At 41.2% G+C, this 21,476-nt stretch overlaps 2 protein-coding genes across 2 annotated transcripts; both read left to right on the forward strand.

Annotated features, from left to right (window-relative positions):
• Positions 1-1,900: 1,900 nt before the first annotated feature.
• Positions 1,901-20,703, forward strand: LOC132971901 (sterile alpha motif domain-containing protein 9-like). Its single transcript, XM_061034673.1, has 5 exons — positions 1,901-2,217; positions 11,892-12,070; positions 14,455-15,190; positions 15,730-16,012; positions 16,144-20,703. The coding sequence occupies exons 3-5, from the start codon at positions 14,465-14,467 to the stop codon at positions 16,503-16,505; spliced, it is 1,371 nt and encodes a 456-aa protein (XP_060890656.1). The 5' UTR covers positions 1,901-2,217; positions 11,892-12,070; positions 14,455-14,464; the 3' UTR covers positions 16,506-20,703.
• LOC132971900 (sterile alpha motif domain-containing protein 9) lies at positions 16,558-20,703 on the forward strand. Its single transcript, XM_061034672.1, has one exon. It carries the CDS (start codon positions 17,146-17,148, stop codon positions 19,771-19,773), a length of 2,628 nt encoding a protein of 875 aa, XP_060890655.1. The 5' UTR covers positions 16,558-17,145; the 3' UTR covers positions 19,774-20,703.
• Positions 20,704-21,476: the final 773 nt, after the last annotated feature.

The raw sequence follows: 21,476 nt of genomic DNA on the forward strand, positions 1-21,476 counted from the left end.
AGTAAAACTTTTTTTTATACCAAAATACATTCATGATTACACTTTTAGTTATAATCAAGCAGCTTTCAAACAATATATATATATTCTCTGTGTTTCCTGGTTTGCGGTTCTTAGATGTGGATAAATAAATACAGGCCCAGAGCTTCTAGAAAAATACTGTTAAGCTTATTTTTGTTGGAGTATGTTTGGTTTTAATTAAAGTCGTCGACCAGGTCTGTTCAGACAAACTCCTGAGTTGATATGAAGGTTTCATATCTATCTCTTTTCTGTAATAAACCTGAACAGAACAAAGAGCAGGAAATAACAATCACTGCATCCCTTATTGGTTTAAACGAGTCAGCTCCGTTGCTTTGACTGTGAAAAATGTAGTATGATCATTTCCAGGGAGTAAGTGAATGCAGCATGAAGACTCAGGGCTCTGGTTTAAAATCCAGTCTGATACGAGAGACGACAAAGACGGGCATCTGTATCTTTAAAATGTGACTTCAGCCAGTATCACTGCGAAACCTACCATGTTTTTATTTATGCGTTTACATATTCATGTTCATACTGACTACTGGATGATGTATATGAAGAATTAAATGTACAGATGAAACAGCTTCTGGTGGCCAGTGATTTCAAACTGTGACGTATTTTAACTCCGAATGTACCGCCGTGGTTTATGAGTCCCGGAGAACGCAACCGAAATCATTTAAAATGACTTAAACTTTCATTTTAATGACGATTAAAAAAATATGTAATCAAATGTTTCAGTGAAGAGAAGTTTTGTTTGTTTTTCTGTCCTTCAGTAATTCTAGAACAATAAAGACTTTTCTAAATGCTTCAAAATGAACTTTTATTCAGTGTGTTTCTCTGTTTAAGTGCTGTGATTAACTACAAAGTTAAGATCGTGTCAAACTGTGGTGTTTAGAAAGCATAGGTTTGGATTAAGGTCAGGTTTGAAGATTTTTAATCATATAATGTGATAATGCAAAGATTTTATAAGGGGTTAGGATATTTTCACAAGCTTTAAGGAACGTTCTGGATATTTAAAGGTCCCATATTCTTCTTTTTCTGGTTTTATATTCTCTTCAGTGTGTTTTCATGTCCTGTGCATGTTTAGTCACATCTATGTGCAAAAATGAAGGTTGCAGAAACACAGCTTCTCCTACGTCCTCCTGTTAGCTGTAGCATTAGCTGCATGTAACGCTCGGTTCTAGCCCCCCTCGATAAAAATTTGCCAGTGTGACGTCATTGTCAGTATGAGATCACTGATCTAAGCCCATTGGCTCGTTGTGGCCCTGCAGCTCATGTTGAAATTTCTGAGAAGCGCGCTGAGCAACTGACCAATAACGACAGAGCGGATCTGCAGACCAATCAGATCAGACTTGGCCCACGTGGGGTCTAACAGTGTGGGCTCAGCAGAGTGTAGCTGACGGACTCAGAGTGTAGAGGGAGCAAGGAGGAGCAGTACATGAAAACAGACACTTTTTTCGGACTTTATCTATTGTGAACGTACAAAAGTAGGAACATAGATTAAATATATGAACCCCAAAAAGGGCAGAATATGGGCTCTTTAAAATGTCCTGCCCTTTTGTCCTTGTGATAAACTTTTTTCCTGATGAAGGTCTAGTACCCAAACGTTGCCCTGTGAGATGCTATACACAAACACCACATATTATATTACTAATGTGCTCCTACAGCATCTAAGCAGCAGGTTTATACTGTGGTATCACTACCTTTACCTAAGCAAAGGATTGTTGAACACAGTTCTTTGACTGGCATACTCATTTGTTTGTGGAGCAGCTCCACCCTGCTCTTTTTCAAACAGGCAAGTCCAGGCAGTAGAGAAAGAATGAGGTAAGACTGCACCCAGGATAAAAATAGGACGAAAAAATTCACCTGGGTTTTATTGCCCTACCCTCTGTATTGAGAACAGTACACTGGGAGCTTTACTAAAAGACGTAGATGTTTCTAACTTGGTTTTATTGTGGGGTGTGAATTTAGAGTTGAACTCTGTCTCTATGGGTGTGACTTTTCTTTACAGCTCTCACGGTGTCAGTGATCGCTCCAGTGAAGACAACATAAAAGGTATTATTTTCACTGCATAGTGCATTATTCATCTCGGTATATTCCCTTGTGAGTTAAAACTTACTTCATTTTTATTTAGAACATTCTTCCTGTTATTTTCTGGAAGAGACGGCCAGCAGTGTGAGGAGACGTCAAAGAAGTTAAGAGGTAAGAGATTCACTTCCTGATAGGTCAAGAAATATAAGTGAAAAAAGATTGCCAATTCAGATGTTCTTTGTGTGGCAGGAGATATCTTTGGAATAAACCTGTAACTTTGTTTATTTGTCAGACAATCATTCATCATAAAACTGTTATTTGTCGTAGTCTTAGTGGTCCATATTATTTAACTCTTAACCTTTTGCATTAAGGAGCATCAGGTCAGTGTGACCGCGCCCTAAAGATTTCGATCCCTATTTTGCACTTACACAGTGACAGCAACTGTTTGCCTGATGAAGGTTAAGCACCAAAACGTTGCCAATAAATGTTTGTTTGCAAGTTAGACAGTGTGCAGGAGTTTATGTTTAAGTAGTGACAACAGTAACACATAATGTAATGAAAAGGGTTTAATCATGAGATCAGCTCTACAGTGTCAGACCCAGTCTAGCAGGAAAAACAGGATTTCCGACTTGCAGATGAGGAAATAAAAGTGAACCTAAATGACCTGAAACAGCTGGTGTGGACACCTGATGTTTATATTGAGAGGGTTTTTTTCAGAATCCGGCAGGTAAGTGCGGACACAGTTGAAATTACTTCAGTCTTAATTGATTTAGTTTACGTATAACATCAGTAGATTGTCGTGATTTACCTTTGTTTAGTTTGTTTATTTCTTGGTTTTGTTGCTTAAATGTGATTCCGTTTTATTTTGTCATTTGTATCCTCGTGTTTCTCTTTTCCGTGTGTGTGTGCATTTCCTTGGTCTTGTCTTCAGTGTTTCTTGATTGAACTGTTGCCCATGAACAGTTTTATTTCTGAGACCCGTATGTAGTGTTTCCTGTTTTATATAGTTGGTATAGCGAGGAGAGTAGGCCCAATCACAGGAGCTACAGCGGCTGAGGCTCAGTTGATAGAGTCGGTCACCTCTCAACCGGAAGGTCTGGGGTTCAATCCCCAGACCCTCCTGCACACCTAACCCCGAATTGCTTCCGCTGCTTCTTCAGCCGCATATGACTGTGTATGAATGTGATTAGTTACTTCTGATGGACTCTTTACTCAGCAGCCTCTACCATCAGTGTGTGAATGGATGAGTTAATACTGATGGTCTCTTTACTCAGCAGCCTCTACCATCAGTGTGTGAATGTGTATGAATGGATGAGTTAATACTGATGGACTCTTTACACAGCAGCCTCTACCATCAGTGTGTGAATGGATGAGTTAATACTGATGGTCTCTTTACTCAGCAGCCTCTACCATCAGTGTGTGAATGTGTATGAATGGATGAGTTAATACTGATGGTCTCTTTACTCAGCGGCCTCTACCATCAGTGTGTGAATGTGTATGAATGGATGAGTTAATACTGATGGACTCTTTACTCAGCGGCCTCTACCATCAGTGTGTGAATGTGTATGAATGGATGAGTTAATACTGATGGACTCTTTACTCAGCAGCCTCTACCATCAGTGTGTGAATGGATGAGTTAATACTGATGGTCTCTTTACTCAGCAGCCTCTACCATCAGTGTGTGAATGTGTATGAATGGATGAGTTAATACTGATGGTCTCTTTACTCAGCAGCCTCTACCATCAGCGTGTGAATGTGTATGAATGGATGAGTTAATACTGATGGACTCTTTACTCAGCGGCCTCTACCGTCAGTGTGTGAATGCGTATGAATGGATGAGTTAATACTGAAGGACTCTTTACTCAGCGGCCTCTACCGTCAGTGTGTGAATGCGTATGAATGGATGAGTTAATACTGATGGACTCTTTACTCAGCGGCCTCTACCGTCAGTGTGTGAATGTGTATGAATGGATGAGTTAATACTGATGGACTCTTTACTCAGCGGCCTCTACCATCAGTGTGTGAATGTGTATGAATGGATGAGTTAATACTGATGGTCTCTTTACTCAGCGGCCTCTACCATCAGTGTGTGAATGTGTATGAATGGATGAGTTAATACTGATGGACTCTTTACACAGCGGCCTCTACCATCAGTGTGTGAATGGATGAGTTAATACTGATGGACTCTTTACTCAGCAGCCTCTACCATCAGTGTGTGAATGTGTATGAATGGATGAGTTAATACTGATGGACTCTTTACTCAGCAGCCTCTACCATCAGAGTGTGAATGTGTATGAATGGATGAGTTAATACTGATGGTCTCTTTACTCAGCAGTCTCTACCATCAGTGTGTGAATGTGTATGAATGGATGAGTTAATAATGATGGACTCTTTACTCAGCAGTCTCTACCATCAGTGTGTGAATGTGTATGAATGGATGAGTTAATACTGATGGTCTCTTTACTAAGCAGTCTCTACCATCAGTGTGTGAATGTGTATGAATGGATGAGTTAATACTGATGGTCTCTTTACTCAGCGGCCTCTACCATCAGTGTGTGAATGTGTATGAATGGATGAGTTAATACTGATGGACTCTTTACACAGCGGCCTCTACCATCAGTGTGTGAATGGATGAGTTAATACTGATGGACTCTTTACTCAGCAGCCTCTACCATCAGTGTGTGAATGTGTATGAATGGATGAGTTAATACTGATGGTCTCTTTACTCAGCGGCCTCTACCATCAGAGTGTGAATGTGTATGAATGGATGAGTTAATACTGATGGTCTCTTTACTCAGCGGCCTCTACCATCAGTGTGTGAATGTGTATGAATGGATGAGTTAATACTGATGGTCTCTTTACTCAGCGGCCTCTACCATCAGTGTGTGAATGTGTATGAATGGATGAGTTAATACTGATGGACTCTTTACACAGTGGCCTCTACCATCAGTGTGTGAATGGATGAGTTAATACTGATGGACTCTTTACTCAGCAGCCTCTACCATCAGTGTGTGAATGTGTATGAATGGATGAGTTAATACTGATGGACTCTTCACTCAGCGGCCTCTACCATCAGTGTGTGAATGTGTATGAATGGATGAGTTAATACTGATGGACTCTTTACTCAGCAGTCTCTACCATCAGTGTGTGAATGTGTATGAATGGATGAGTTAATACTGATGGTCTCTTTACTCAGCGGCCTCTACCATCAGTGTGTGAATGTGTATGAATGGATGAGTTAATACTGATGGACTCTTTACACAGCGGCCTCTACCATCAGTGTGTGAATGGATGAGTTAATACTGATGGACTCTTTACTCAGCAGCCTCTACCATCAGTGTGTGAATGTGTATGAATGGATGAGTTAATACTGATGGACTCTTTACTCAGCAGCCTCTACCATCAGAGTGTGAATGTGTATGAATGGATGAGTTAATACTGATGGTCTCTTTACTCAGCAGTCTCTACCATCAGTGTGTGAATGTGTATGAATGGATGAGTTAATACTGATGGACTCTTTACTCAGCAGTCTCTACCATCAGTGTGTGAATGTGTATGAATGGATGAGTTAATACTGATGGACTCTTCACTCAGCGGCCTCTACCATCAGTGTGTGAATGTGTATGAATGGATGAGTTAATAATGATGGACTCTTTACTCAGCAGTCTCTACCATCAGTGTATGAATGTGTATGAATGGATGAGTTAATACTGATGGTCTCTTTACAAAGCAGTCTCTACCATCAGTGTGTGAATGTGTATGAATGGATGAGTTAATACTGATGGTCTCTTTACTCAGCGGCCTCTACCATCAGTGTGTGAATGTGTATGAATGGATGAGTTAATACTGATGGACTCTTTACACAGCGGCCTCTACCATCAGTGTGTGAATGGATGAGTTAATACTGATGGACTCTTTACTCAGCAGCCTCTACCATCAGTGTGTGAATGTGTATGAATGGATGAGTTAATACTGATGGTCTCTTTACTCAGCGGCCTCTACCATCAGAGTGTGAATGTGTATGAATGGATGAGTTAATACTGATGGTCTCTTTACTCAGCGGCCTCTACCATCAGTGTGTGAATGTGTATGAATGGATGAGTTAATACTGATGGTCTCTTTACTCAGCGGCCTCTACCATCAGTGTGTGAATGTGTATGAATGGATGAGTTAATACTGATGGACTCTTTACACAGCAGCCTCTACCATCAGTGTGTGAATGTGTATGAATGGATGAGTTAATACTGATGGACTCTTTACTCAGCAGCCTCTACCATCAGTGTGTGAATGTGTATGAATGGATGAGTTAATACTGATGGACTCTTTACTCAGCAGCCTCTACCATCAGTGTGTGAATGTGTATGAATGGATGAGTTAATACTGATGGACTCTTTACTCAGCGGCCTCTACCATCAGTGTGTGAATGTGTATGAATGGATGAGTTAATACTGATGGTCTCTTTACTCAGCGGCCTCTACCATCAGAGTGTGAATGTGTATGAATGGATGAGTTAATACTGATGGTCTCTTTACTCAGCGGCCTCTACCATCAGTGTGTGAATGTGTATGAATGGATGAGTTAATACTGATGGACTCTTTACTCAGCAGCCTCTACCATCAGAGTGTGAATGTGTATGAATGGATGAGTTAATACTGATGGACTCTTTACTCAGCAGCCTCTACCATCAGTGTGTGAATGTGTATGAATGGATGAGTTAATACTGATGGTCTCTTTACTCAGCAGTCTCTACCATCAGTGTGTGAATGTGTATGAATGGATGAGTTAATACTGATGGACTCTTCACTCAGCAGCCTCTACCATCAGTGTGTAAATGTGTAGGTGTGACCTGCGGAGTAAAAGTGCTTTGAGTCTTCAGAAGACCAGAAAAGAAATATACAAGCTCATGTCCATTTACTGTCAGTCCATAACAATAGCCCCAGCTAGTGGCTGCATTGCAGTTTGAGCATAACTTTTTACCAACATTAAAATATTAATAATTAATTTTACCAGCTAATATTTTTTTGTGCTGGTTAGTAAGGGTGTTGACATTTAACCATTTAGTTGACTAAACTCACAAAGCCCTATTGCTGACAGCCCCAAACTGATTTGCCCCCCAGTTATATTAATAAAAGTTATGTCAAAATAATATTTACAGACTTTATCTACTACTGTGCGTAGCAGTGTTTGTGAATAAAATGCTTTTTGCTATGGGAGTGATTTTCATAGAAATAGGCCAATTCCCCCCAATGACTTAATTTAAAGACATGTGACACGTGTCTTTAAATTGACATGTGACCTGACCAAGATGGCACCAGTATGTTCGGCCAGCCGTCTGTCAGCGCCTCGCAACATCTGCCTTATGTTTGCTACTCTGCTATTTATATGTTTTTGCTGTCGGGATATAACTGCTCTCCTGGTTTATGATCGCCAAGCTCTACTCAACATCCAAGTCTCTTGGAAGGAACTGTATCTGTCAAGAGGCACTTTGGGAGAACACACAAGGAGCCTTCCGCCTCTTTCAAACATCCCGCCTTACCTGCACCGTCTACCGTGCGGACTTCCTCGTAGAAAGCGCAACAGGAGGCGAGGAAAGCGCGCAGGAGTGCTGGTTCGACACAAGGCTCACCTGAAATCCTCAGATGTTGATCCTCTTTGCTTCCATGATGATGATGGCTCCCGTGGCTTCCGCCGCTACTTTCCTGTTGTCCCGCGCCCGCGATGGATCCAGCAGCCTGTGCAGCCTGTGCAGCCTGCGCCCTGCCAGCCTGACTTCACCACCTGATCCACTAACTACAGCGCGGCGTCCTCCTCACAGCCTCACTGCTGGGCCGCTGGGGCCTGCCACCTGTTTCATGGATCTTGCACATATGAAGGAGTCTCAGCCAATCCATCGGCGGTGCGTAAACCTCGCCAATCTTCGCCCACTGTGCCGTGCTCCCAATCGGGGCTGCGTGGATTTAAATCTTCAGATGGCGCTTCAGGCTCTTATTAATGCTAGATCTCTAGCCAACAAAACGTTTGTGCTGAATTATTTTTTCACATTCCTTCTCAGAACTTCTCCCTCCTGATTGTACATTTTTCAGCTCTCCTCGTACTTCTGGCCGAGGTGGAGGGCTAGCTACTGTAATGAAATCCGCTTTTCATTGTCGCTTGAATAGACCGGTCACATACACAAGCTTTGAGCTGCAGCTCTTTGAATTAAACCTCTCCTCTCCCGTGCTCTGTGCGGTAGTGTACCATCCACCGAAATACAACAAACATTTCATACATGAGTTTGCTGACTTTCTAGCGGGTATCGTGCTGGATTATGACTCTATTTTAATTTGTGGGGACTTTAATATACATGTCTGTGAAAATAACTCTACGGGTAAAGACTTCATGAATTTACTCAACTCCTTTAACTTTGCACAGTCGGTGACGGGTCCCACACACGAAAAGGGGCACACATTAGACCTTGTGTTGTCCTATGGTGTTTGTGTTGTCATAAGCGAAATCTGTCATGCTTGTTTATCGGACCATTTGCCTGTTTTGTTCACTGTAACGGCCCCGTGCTCAACAGAGAAACCTTGTCCCCCCCGTGCGCCGCTGCCGCGCAATAACGTGTAACACTCCGGAACAGTTCTCTGCTGTGTTTAAAGAACTTTACAACATGGATGCTCCTGCTCGAGCTTTAAATGCTGAGGAGCATATAACTCTCTTTAACTCAACCTGCTCAAACATTTTGGATTATGTGGCTCCGTTGAAGACAAAACGCAACAGAGCAGCCACTGAACCGTGGTTAAATTACACTACCTGCGCTCTCCGACGGGCCTGTCGGCAGGCTGAGAGACGGTGGAAAAAGGACAAGCTTCGCGTGTCATTCGAAATGTTACAAACTTTCCTGTTGAGCTATCAACAAGCTGTTAAAACTGCAAAAACAATGTTCATTTCAAATATGGTTTCATAAACCACAGATATTGTTTAGCGTAATTAATTCTCTTATAAATCCATGTGACAATAATTCTGCTGCACCCTCCTCTACTCTCTGTAACGCTTTTCTTAATTTTTTTGTAGAAAAAATATCAGTCCTTAGATCTTCCCTAATCACACCCACTGAACCTGACCCGTCTGTTCCTCCTATGTGCCGAGCTGTTTTGGACCAGCTAGAGCCCATTTCAATGTCCTGTCTATCTGAGATTGTTCACCATCTTCGGCCCACTAACTGCCCCTTAGATAGCCTCCCCTCTCGTCTCCTTAAGAAAATATTTGATACAGTTGGTACCTCAATTCATACATTGATAAACACCTGTCTTGTATCTGGTTGTGTTCCAGCTGCCTTCAAACAAGCTGCCGTGCAACCTCTGCTAAAAAATCCAAATCTCGATCCCTCTGTTCTCTCTAACTTTAGGCCCATTTCAAAACTCCCTTTCCTCTCAAAAATCCTAGAAAAGGCTGTTCTGACACAGCTCCAAACCTATCTAGCTACACATGACTTGCATGAAAAGTTCCAGTCTGGTTTTAAACCCTGCCATAGCACTGAAACTGCTCTTTTAAGAATTTTTAACGATCTGATTTTAACTGTCGACTCTGGGGATTCTGCCATTTTGGCACTTTTAGACTTATCAGCTGCTTTTGACACCGTAGACCACAAAATTCTTTTATCACGTTTAGAAAACTGCGTAGGAATAAAAAACACAGCACTCAAGTGGTTTCATTCATACCTGTCTGATAGGACCTTCTCTGTCCACCTAGGGGACAATTCATCAGAGACAGCCCCACTTACGTGTGGTGTCCCACAAGAGTCTGTGTTAGGCCCAATCCTGTTCTCATTATATATGCTACCACTGGGATCAATTTTTGCAAAATACAATATATTTTTTCACTTTTTTGCTGATGATGTTCACGTCTACATGCCTTTGAAATGTAAGGGTTCACCACAACCCTTACTCGACTGCCTTAAAGACATTGAAACCTGGATGACCCTAAACTTCCTCAAACTCAATCCCAAAGACAGAGGTCATTGTGTTTGGAGAACCTGGTGCTGTAGAAACGTTTGGTCCTCTTGCTGTTAATATGAAAAAATCTGTAAAGAGTCTTGGTGTGCACTTTGATCATGTTTCTAAATTTGGCAAACAGATATCCACTGTTGTGAGATCTAGTTTTTACCAGCTCAGACTTATAGCCAAAATAAAATCATACCTCCCTGCCAATGATCTAGAAACAGTAATACATGCATTCATAACATCTCGCCTGGACTACTGCAACTCACTATATGTGGGCTTGGACCAGTCCTCCATCCAACGCCTGCAGCTTGTCCAAAATGTGGCTGCTCGCCTCCTAACAGGCACAAAAAAGAGGGACCACATAACCACTGTGCTCCATTCTCTCCACTGGCTTCCTGTTCGCTACAGGATTGATTTTAAAATTTTACTTCTGGCTTTTAAACCATTAAATGGCTCAACACCTCACTACCTTAAGTGAACTACTACATGTTCATGCTCCATCCAGAGCACTAAGGTCCTCCAACCAGCTGCTCCTGGACGTGCCCAAAACAAGGCTCCAAACTAGGGGCGACCGAGCCTTTTGTGTTGCAGCTCCGACACTTTGGAACAGATTACCATTTAAAATAAGATCTGCTGCCACAACTTAACAGTTCAAGTCATTTTTAAAAACACATTTATTTTCCTTGGCTTTTACCTCTAGTTGAGTGTTTTATCCCAGCAGCAGTGTCTACTAGAACTTTTACTATTGTTTTGTGTTTTAATTTACTTTAAATTTTTGCTTTTACGTGTCTTTATGATGTTTTGGATGTAATGTATTTTGCCTGATTTACTGTACAGCACTTTGGTCCGCCTCGGCTGTTATAAATGTGCTGTATAAATAAAGCTGACTTGACTTGATGCAAACAGAGATCATGTGCAGCGAGGAGGTTCCTGGTTTGAATCCCCGTCTGACAGGAGTCTCTCTGTGAGGAGGTTCCTGGTTTGAATCCCCGTCTGACGGGAGTCTCTCTGTGAGGAGGTTCCTGGTTTGAATCCCCGTCTGACGGGAGCCTCTCTGTGAGGAGGTTCCTGGTTCCTGGTTTGAATCCCGCCTCCCGCCTCTCTGTGTGGAGGTTCCTGGTTAGAATGCCCGTGTGACGGGAGTCTCTCTGTGAGGAGGTTCCTGGTTTGAATCCCCGTCTGACGGGAGCCTCTCTGCGAGGAGGTTCCTGGTTTGAATCCCCGTCTGACGGGAGTCTCTCTGCGAGGAGGTTCCTGGTTTGAATCCCCGTCTGACAGGAGTCTCTCTGCGAGGAGGTTCCTGGTTTGAATCCCCGTCCTTCAGGAGTCTCTCTGTGTGGAGTCTGCATGTTCTCCCCGTTCATGTGTGGGTTCTCTCCTGGTTCTCCGTCTTCCTCCCACAGTCCAAAGACATGCTCGTTAGGTTAACTGCTGACTCTAAATTCTCTTTAGGTGTGAATGTGAGTGTGGCTGGTTGTCTGTCTCTATATGTCAGCTCTGTCATTGGCTGGCAACCAGTCCAGGGTGTAACCCCACCTCCCACCCAATGACAGCTGGGGTCGCGTCTAGGCCCTCATGACCCCAAACGGGACAACCAGTTTAAGATAATGGATGGATGGATGTGTGTCATGATTTGGTCTTATTTAAGTTGTATATTTTGTATTTTCAGAGTTGAGATTTAGTTTTCCTGTTTTAGTAGTTCTCGTTTCTTAGTTTAGTTTATAGTGTTTTTATTTTGGTAATTTCGTATCCCAGTGTTCAACGTTCTAGTGTGTATTGTCTATGTTTAGTTGTCTTGTTGGTCTCACCTGTGTTTGATTACCCTTTTGTTAATTTAATGGTCTTTTTGACTCATTTGCACAGGTTAACCGGGCACAAAAGCTGAAATCTTTCAGTGAACCAGGCCTCGAGTTTTCAGTGAAGGATGTCATCCTGGCGGCGCAACACACTTCAATGCCTCGCCATGAAGAATCATGGAAGTCGAACCCTGAACGGATCTTATCACCAGTTTTCTTTCGTCAAGGCCATAGTGCTTCTCACTGGTAAGAGTCATTATCAGCTCCCATGCACAATGTTCACTCTGCTCCAAATGTCAACGGTTTGATAGCTGAACATATCTGCAGATAAATTAAATGTCACAGTGCCAACTAGTTGTATCTCATTTCCATATACTCGCCCGTCAGCGCCAAGGTTTTGTTCGGTCAGAGGGCGCACGCCCTACCCCACCGTATCTGTTTATGGAATGTGACTGCAGTGGAGCTCAGCCCTGAGCAGCTGTAGTCGCATCACAGGAGAATTACAAGATCACGCGGGAATAAAGACAAAAACGTACAAACAACAGGTTGCTTTGTCGTTCTGAGGATAATTTGTTGTTCGTTTGGTTCCTGCTTTGACGTAATGTTGATAAAGTGATGGAAATACGATTGTCAGTCTGTATATTGTGTTTTATTTTGAAATTGATCGGACGCTCTCTGCGTTTTTTCGTCCGACTTCCTGTTTGGGTTGTTATATTCTGTCCAGCTTGATGTGTGGTGACAGCGTACTCCGTCAAAAATAGACTTGCAGCATATTTGAAACAGAGCAGAGCATAGCGACGCTGCTGGCACGCTCCAAAGACGGACCGCGACGCCCTCTGTGGAAAGGACAGGAGCATTGACTAGAGTGGTAACGAAAGGCGGCGTAGAGCGCAGCACCTTACTGAACTTACTGAGTTTGTGGGAATTGTGGGTTAGAATATTCTCATAGAGGATACAATTATTTTTCAATAAAAAATTGACTTCAGTCTTTTAACGGTAAGAAAAAAGTTGGTGATCATTCTTTGATACCAACAACATTTTGGCTAAATATTAAAGGAAGAATGATCGACATGTTCCTCATAAATAAATCATAAAGTCTGTCCTGTGTAAATGTGTCTCTGAGTCATGACTGTCTACAATGAGGGAGAAGCTCGAGTCCCGCTGGCTGTGTTGTTGTCAGAGCCGTGTTTACATGGACGGAGCAGCTCGAGCAAAGGATAATTTTGTCCTCTGCTTTCCACTAAACTCCGTGAGTGTAGAGGGGTTGGAGGTGTGTAACTGTAGGAGAGCAGAGGTATGGAGGAGGCGTGGCCAAACAGCAGTTTGTATTGATTTAATGCTGGTGCTCATAGGCGACATCTACTGGATCAAAAAATTGCACATTCTTTCTTTAATGTGAAATAATTAATTATGTGAGAAATGTGGCAAGGCAAGATTAAAGCCCAGATGTTTCACATTCACATTTAACTATTATTTGTTATTTGTAAAGCTTGTTAATCCGAAGAAACTAGAAAATACTTTATTTCCTCAGATACTTTAGTCTAGTGACTAAAAACCGACTAACCGACCCAAAAGTGTCTAAATATGCATGAGCTTTTATTATGAAGGGTCTTTTTCAGCGATAGATGAGTTAATTCCCACTTCAGTACAATACAATTGCTGGAGTGTCCACTAGAGGCTGGCCACAGAAGCACAGGAAGTCACAGACACACCCATTCTAAAAGCCTGTTTTTACAGCAGAGATGAACATGTTTACAGTATATAATAGTTCTGATTCGGGTTTTTTTTAAGCTTAGAGCTAGTTGACATCTGCAGTCCCTAACAAAACAAAGACTTGTGTAAACCAGTGTACTTCTAGTGATGAAAGTTGATTCTCTAGTTTTTAGAAATTTTCAAAAGTTATAATCATTACTGGCACACACTGAACAGGGGTTATTATTATTTTTTTTTTTAAATGGCTCTGTTTTGATTTTATTAATGATACCTGTTATACATAGTAAAGCGCATAGCTGACATGATTGGCAGGTCGGCACGGTGTAACGGTTCGTCAAGAAGCTTAAAAACCTGCCTCAGCTCCAGCTCTGAGCTTGGGACTCCATAGCTCCCTGCCGTAACAGATGGCTGACACCACTCAGGCTTCGTACAATAAAATGTACAGTCTTTGGTTTTTTTACGCTGCTGCTAATTTGTCATAGCAAAATGCAAGTACGACATCGACTACATGAAATATGGATTTTCTAATCGATTATATGAAGATTCTGCTAATTTAGTTGATGAGGAATATTTTCCTCTTCAGTGCTGCCACCTGCTGGTCATTTTGGTTGACAATTAAACCATTGTTTGTTTATAGATTGGCATACTTTGATGTTTTGTACTGTCACAGATCCAAAGTGCACCATTTATTCATTAAATAAATATGAGCGTTGACAATTTACACCAATTTGGGTTGCGGCTGGTCATTTAGGGGTGGTGGTAGGTTCTGAAGCCATACCAGTGGAGAACCCCTGCTTTAGTCTGTTGCTGGGCTGATTTTATTTTTATTGCTATATCTTATTTCTTTTATATTTGATGAATATGGTAATATAACATAATATCACTAAATATATCACTTAACTGTTTCATTTTTTCAGATGATTAAAAATGAGGCGCTCAAGAACTCAGCCAATTGCTGAAATTGAGAAATGGACAGAGAAAGACGTCCATCGGTGGCTGATGACAGAGGTCAAAGTACACAAGACATGTGCAAACAGGTTTGTTGAAGAAGAAGTGTCAGGAGACTCTTTAGTTGCCTTTACAAAGACAGATATATTGGACTTGGGAATAAAACATGGTCCTGCTGTCAAAATAATATCTTATCTTGAAAGTCTAAGAGATGGTTTACAACGTGATCAGTTCCCAGCTTATGTGGAAAATTGGACGAAGGAGCAAGTGCACCAGTGGTTACTGCAGCATGTGAATGTTTACAGCAAATATGCTATACGGCTCCAAGAAGAAGATGTGTCTGGAGATTGTCTAGTTTGTTTCAAGAAGCAAGATCTTCTAGACCTGGAAGTCAAAAGTGGCCCTGCTGTTAAGATTCTGTCAAATCTAAGTCAACTGAGCAAAGACCAAGAGCCGACTCTGCAACCCATCCTTCATAATGAACAAAAAGAAGCTCCAAACCCCATTCAACCAGAAGTCAGTGTGGCTCAGATGGTAGTATCGGATCCAGCAGAACCATTCAACACAACTGAAGTGCAAACTGACAAAATGGTGGGAAAGAAGTCTGGAAAGGCTCAACAGCAATTCAAGAAAGCTTCAGAGGAGAAGAAGATTGATGAGCCAAAGCCACAGAACTTCAACGCCAGAAAGAAAGAAACCATGGTGGTAAATTGTCTCCATTGTTTTACACATATTTACACATTACAGGGGTTGACTTTGAAACCGTTTTCACATATGCACTCCTATAAATATCTAGATCATTTTAATGTTTACTTTATATCATGCACCCTTCTCTTAATTTCATCTGATCTTCTTGTTTTACCAACGGTATTAACTCTTTCAGTTCTATTCTCCCATATCACGTTTCTTTTTGTTATATTGAGATTTTCTGTAATTTTAACATATGTTTATGTGCCTCTTCCGCATACTGTACCTCTAATCAAATTGGACTGAGTTTAATCTTGCGCTTGCGTCTCTCTGCTTACGTCCAAACTCTCAATGACGTAAAACACACAAAAGCCTAATTTCAATACTACTGCCTCTACAAGCTGTGCAACTGTTATCATTAACGCTTTTTATTTAGTTGATCACCAGCAAAGCGCACATCAACCAAATGTGCAATTTGTTTGAATGAACAGGCAATTTCTTTACCAGGGATTTTAGTAAATCAGGCCCTAAATATGTACTCTTTGTTCTTCCTGCAGACCTCAGTCCTTCCAGGAGTACCCAATATAACTGTGGTGATCCAGCAAACCCTGGATAACCTTATAAAAGAAGACTTTAAAAAGTTTCATTTCCACCTAAAACAATACAAAACATCCCAGTTTGAACCTATTCGTGAGCGTAAACTGGAGGGCAAGGACACCATGGACACTGCTAAATTAATGACTGACCACTATGAGAGCAATGGGGCTTTGAGAGTCACAGTAGATGTTCTACGACATATCAGTCAATGTAAACTTGCTAATCAGCTTGAAAACACCATGGGTAAGACCACCAGTGTAAAAATGAATTTAAATAATGAATTTGCATTAACTTTCTCAAAACATTAAACAGTAAAAAGTAAATACACATTGCATTGTTTACTAAATTACTCATTTATTTTACTGCTAATGCAGGTGGACTGGAGCAGCATCTTCTTTCGAGAGATAAGAAGAAAGAAGCTAACCAGGGTGAAAAATTGAAGAACTTGTTGACTTGTGGTGGAAACTCATTGGACAACTACGACAACATGATTATTGTTGTAAACAAGAGCAGTCCAGAGCAAGTGCAGTATCTCAAGTTTCTAAATAAACTGAAACTTTTCTGTGTGTTAGACTTTGACCCAAACTCCAATACTCAGGTTGGACTGTGCCATTCCTACAGAGAGTCAAGGTGGGCCAATCTTCATACCCCCTCACAGTATCAAGGACAGGTTGACTCAGTCATAAAGAACCTTAACCTCTACAAACAGACCAGCTGGGTCTTTTGCAAGACATGACCTTGACAGTGACTCAAACAAGGAGTTAAACTATTGGAACTGGCTGAGGAAATCTTGCAGCGATGTCGAGCAACTGGTTTCATTCATTTGCAACCCTGAAGTTCTTCCCCATGGAAGAAGTCTCATCATGTTCCTCCTTCTTTCACCTGTCGACTCAGAGAAAGACCCCATCTGTGACACCTACAAGGCTTTCATGAAGAATATCGAAGAAGAAATGATCATTCATATTTGTGAATCTCAGAGCACATATGAGAAATGGAAGGAACTGATACAAGAAAAGTTGGACTTTGACATTGACCAACAATCAGTATATGAGCTGAGCCTCAGTGAGGTCAATGGAACAGTACTGGCTCTCAGACCATTCAGTGAGTCATCTGAAAGGCTGCTTCCATCCTCTGACTCCAGCTTTGTCGTTCTAAAAAATAAGGAGGAAGACTTATTGACAGCTTTGGACATTTTGTGTCTGAACTAGTGTGAAAATATCTATGACGATAACAGTCCGGAGTTTAATGACAAAAGAACAAAAGTTGAGGAGGAATTCTACAGGGGAGGCAAAGTCAAATGGTGGAACTTCTTCTTCTGTGACAAAGACAAACAGAGATCATTTATCAAGAGAGACAAGTATGAAAATGTGAAAAAGATGATCAGGAGTGAGTTGAGAGAGTCAAAAGACATGTGTGTTCTGCTCAATCTGTTTCACAATCCAGGCTGTGGTGGAACCACTTTAGCAATGCATGTCATGTGGGATCTCCGTAAGGAGATTAGATGTGCTGTGCTGAAAGACAATTCACTGCCAATGACAGAAGTTGCTGTCCAAGTTGTCAAACTCATGAAGCTGGAAAACGAGAAACCATGTCCAGTTTTGCTGTTAGTTGACGACTCAAAGGAAACAGAGAATCCTTACAAACTTTGTAACTGCATCCCTCAAACTGTAGAGTCTCACTCTAACATAAATGTGGATAAGGCACAAAGTTGTAAAGTCATCATCCTTAACTGTGTTCGTTCCCAAAATCCAAAAGATTCATACAGACGGCACAAACCAAGTCAGTACATAACTGCCAAATTGTCACCAGAAGAACAGAATGAGTTTGAAAAAAAACTCAAAGAGTTGAGAGAAACGCATGATACACCTGAAAACTTTTACAGTTTCATGATCATGAAGAGCAATTTTGACAAAAAATACATTGCCGATCTTGCTCGTAACACTCTGGAGAACTTTGATTTCAGCTCAAAGAATGCCCAACTTTTTTCCTTCTTAGCATTACTTAACACCTATGTGGCAGAATCAGAAATCTCTCGCTCTCTCTGTGAAGATTTTCTTGGTATGAAAAGGATTCGCTGGCAAGAGGAAAGTGCACTGGACAGAATGGAGCCTTTCTCAAACCTTCTCATCATTGACAGAGTTGAAGAATGGGGAGGATATGAAGGAATCCGAATCCTTCACAACTCCATAGCATCTGCATGCCTAGAGGAGTTTGAGAGAAGCCACTCTTTAAAAGTGAGTGATATCACTATAGAGATTCTACATTGTGATCTGTTCTTCAGCATTGGGGTTGTCAAAAATAGATTCATGGACTCAATTCAACAAATGTTGATTGCAAGGCAGCAAAGGAAGGATGGTTTTTTCAGAGAACCATTTTCTCCTCTGATCGACAAAATTCACAGTGAGCAAGGGAGACAAACTGTTCAACAGATCTTTGTGAAAGCATCAACAAGGTTCGAGAAAAGTTTATCTATTCCTCAGGCACTGGCCAGGTATTTGTACATCAAAGAGCATGACTTCCCAGAAGCTCTGATATGGGCTGAAAAGGCCAAGAACATTAAAGCAAACCCGTACACGTTTGACACAATAGGGCAGATTCACAAAAGCAACTTAAAATCAAACAACGATAGGGGAAAACAGGAGACTTCTTGCATTCCAGAGGAATTAAACACAAACATTAAAATAGCAAGCAATGCTATCACAGCATTCAAAAAGGCTCAAGAGCTGGCAAACTCAGAGGAGGAACCTGAGGAGGAACCTGAGGAGGAACCTGAGGAGGAGGCTGTTGATGAGTCGGATGACTTTCCACGAAAGTCATATCATGTTCAGGGCTACGTTGGTGTTCTGGAAATTGCATTCCTGGTCTTTGAGATATTGAGCAGATTGCCATTCTTTGATCAAAGTGATCCAATGAAGAAGATGTACTTCCAGAGCTTCCTTAAAAAAGCAATCCCAATCACCAGTGTGTATAAGGAGGACAACGAGAGAAATAACACCTATGAGGAGATCATCAAAGAACACGAATGTTTTCTTCAAAATTTGAAAACTGAGGTAAAAGAAACTTTTGAACTTCTTAACTCTTTCTTCACATATATGAAGGGACGCTACCCAGAATTCCAAAAAAAGATTTCTTCTCTTTTTAAACACCATGTTAGTCTCTTCTGCAGCACACCAGAGGAAATGAAAAAAGAACAACAAAACAACCCTAATCTGAACTTGAAAATCAATATTGAGGAACAAAGATTGTTTCTTGAGAAGAGCCAAGCAGACACATTTGCAGGGATTCTTCAGCATTTGGACAAACCTGCAGAGGAGATCGAGAGGATCACAGAATGCTATGCATATTTGCAACAACAACATCACCAATTAACCAACAAAAAGCAAAAGACAAAGGAAACAATCAATTGCATTCTGTCAAACATAGTTCTTTACCTTTTGAAACCAAACTCTAAACATGTAAAGGGTATCGCCTTCCTCTCAGACCTACTTTCAAAAACTTTGCAAGATGTAGGACTTAGATATCCCTTCCCCGACCCATACTACCTGGCTCTGCTGTTGTTCTGGCCAAGGACAACTGAGGAAGATACGGAAATTGCAACTTATGTTACAGCAATTCGGAACTCAACCCGCAAATACCTGACTCCTTTGTTTCAAAAAAGGAGCACAGTTGCTCATCTCTACTTGGGAAAAGAAGAAGGACTCAAGAGGCTTGTTTCTAAACCCCAACTCGATGAGAACTTCAAGAGGGAAGGCCGTGAAACCTTGGCACAACGCTGGCGGAATGGCGACATTTTTAAAGACAAAACAATTATCAACCGTCTTCAGCGAGTCAGAGGAAGCATCGAGCAGGGGGAGGTGTTTGCCAATTATGGAAAACTGAAAATCCCTGTGCGCCCAGCTCTCGTTCATCGTGTTAGTGGTGGTTTCAGTACAGAAAAGGTTTCTTTCTACCTTGGTTTTGCAATCAAGGGACCTCTTGCTTACGATATCCAGTATGAAAACTAGGGTGGTAAATGTACAAACATGTGCTGCACAAGCACAAGCACAAGCACTGCAACTGGAACCACTTGAAAAACAGGTGATGAACTGTGTTGGAGTCTGACACAGACTACATAAATAGACAAATGACAATCAAATGGTAAAAGCCAGTCCTGTAATGCAGTTCTAAGTATGTCTGAATGATTTTGATTTTACAAACCAACCAAGTTGTTTTGTACGTAAGTGAAATATATTTTTAAGTGACTTAATATTTTATGAATGTTAGAGGTACATTTTCTGATGAACTTTTGTTGTTTTAGTTATTGTTATTGTCTGTCTGAGATGGGGCTAATTCCCCAAACTGATTTCTATTTGTTTATTGACGTGACCCTGAGTCATATTTCTGTATTAATAATCTTTTAATGAAATGTGCAGCCCTGTCTCCTCCCCAGCAGTGTGTCTGTCAGTGGGTGTGTGTTTAGGTGGATCAGATGGTGATGCAGAGGCTGCTGCTGAATGGAGGGAGGAAAGGAGATTTTCCGCAAACGGATTGGTCGAACTAGCTTTAAAACTACGCTGCTGCAGTCTGTGCTTCTCTTGCCACCAAAGCCAGCCGGTTTACAGAATCTTTTTGTATTGTGTCGGCCAGAACTTGTTTTCAGTTGTTGTGTACTTGGAGGATTGTTTGTTTGTGTTAGATCAAATCGTGTATTGTTGATACAAGTGTAAACTGTAAATATGTATGCACCACACAGCAGTGATGAGAAGGGAGACCCTATTGTTTTGTTCACTATTTTTTCTCCTGTTTTTATGTTAGTGGAATAGGCAAGAGATTTGTCATTTTGTTTACTTTCTTTTCATGTTAGGAAAGACGAGGGTGTTGCTAATCTTTTTGATTTTTGTTTTTGGACCATTCTCTGCCCTAAAAATGAATAAAACTGCTGTGTTCAATCTGAAGTGACCTGGACTGCTGGTTTTCTTGGGAGTGGGAAGAGTGGGTGTCACTTATCATGTTGTGTCTTGGTTCCCCTAGACTGGGGATGTACTGTGACATTATCTACAAGTTTATCAATACCGTAATTTATGTGAGTGTAGATCATTTCAGGAAAGTAAATTGTAAAAACAAGGGCAACACAAGCATTGAGGGAGAATTCATGACTCACTGTGATGACTTACTGGATTCTGAGACACGCCTCAGAATCCAGTAATTCACTTGTGAATAATAACTTAACTATGTAAGATATCAAAGATAATTGCCAATCCTGTGGATTTATAATGTAAATAATTACTTGAATAACAAAGTTATTACATGTCTCTTATAAAAAAAATTTACAAAGTGGTTTATGTTCATGTGTTTACATGTTTTTGTGATTTAATCTTTCATTAACAACAATCAAATTTGAGAAAGTTTTTGTACTTGTTGTAGTACTACCTGTTGTAGGTGTGGGAATTCACCAAACTGTTGTGGGATAAATGAAGGTTGTAAGTTGTACAAACAAGTGAATCAAGTTTTACTGATGACCGAGATGGACAGTCTCAGGGAAGACTTTCTTGAGAAAGGTTTTGGAAGTCCAGCTTGATGTCGATGCGAGTCTGCAGCAGTGAGGCTCCGTTAATCTGGCTGGAGCAGAACGGATGTAGGCCTGCATGTGGGACAGCTCTGCAGCTAGGATCACCCACCATCTGCACTGGCATGTTCTCCCCTCCCATCTTCTCATGCACATGTATAG

The sequence above is a fragment of the Labrus mixtus genome, chromosome 3 (genome assembly GCF_963584025.1).
Source record: "Labrus mixtus chromosome 3, fLabMix1.1, whole genome shotgun sequence".
In the NCBI taxonomy this organism is placed as follows: Eukaryota; Metazoa; Chordata; class Actinopteri; order Labriformes; family Labridae; genus Labrus; species Labrus mixtus.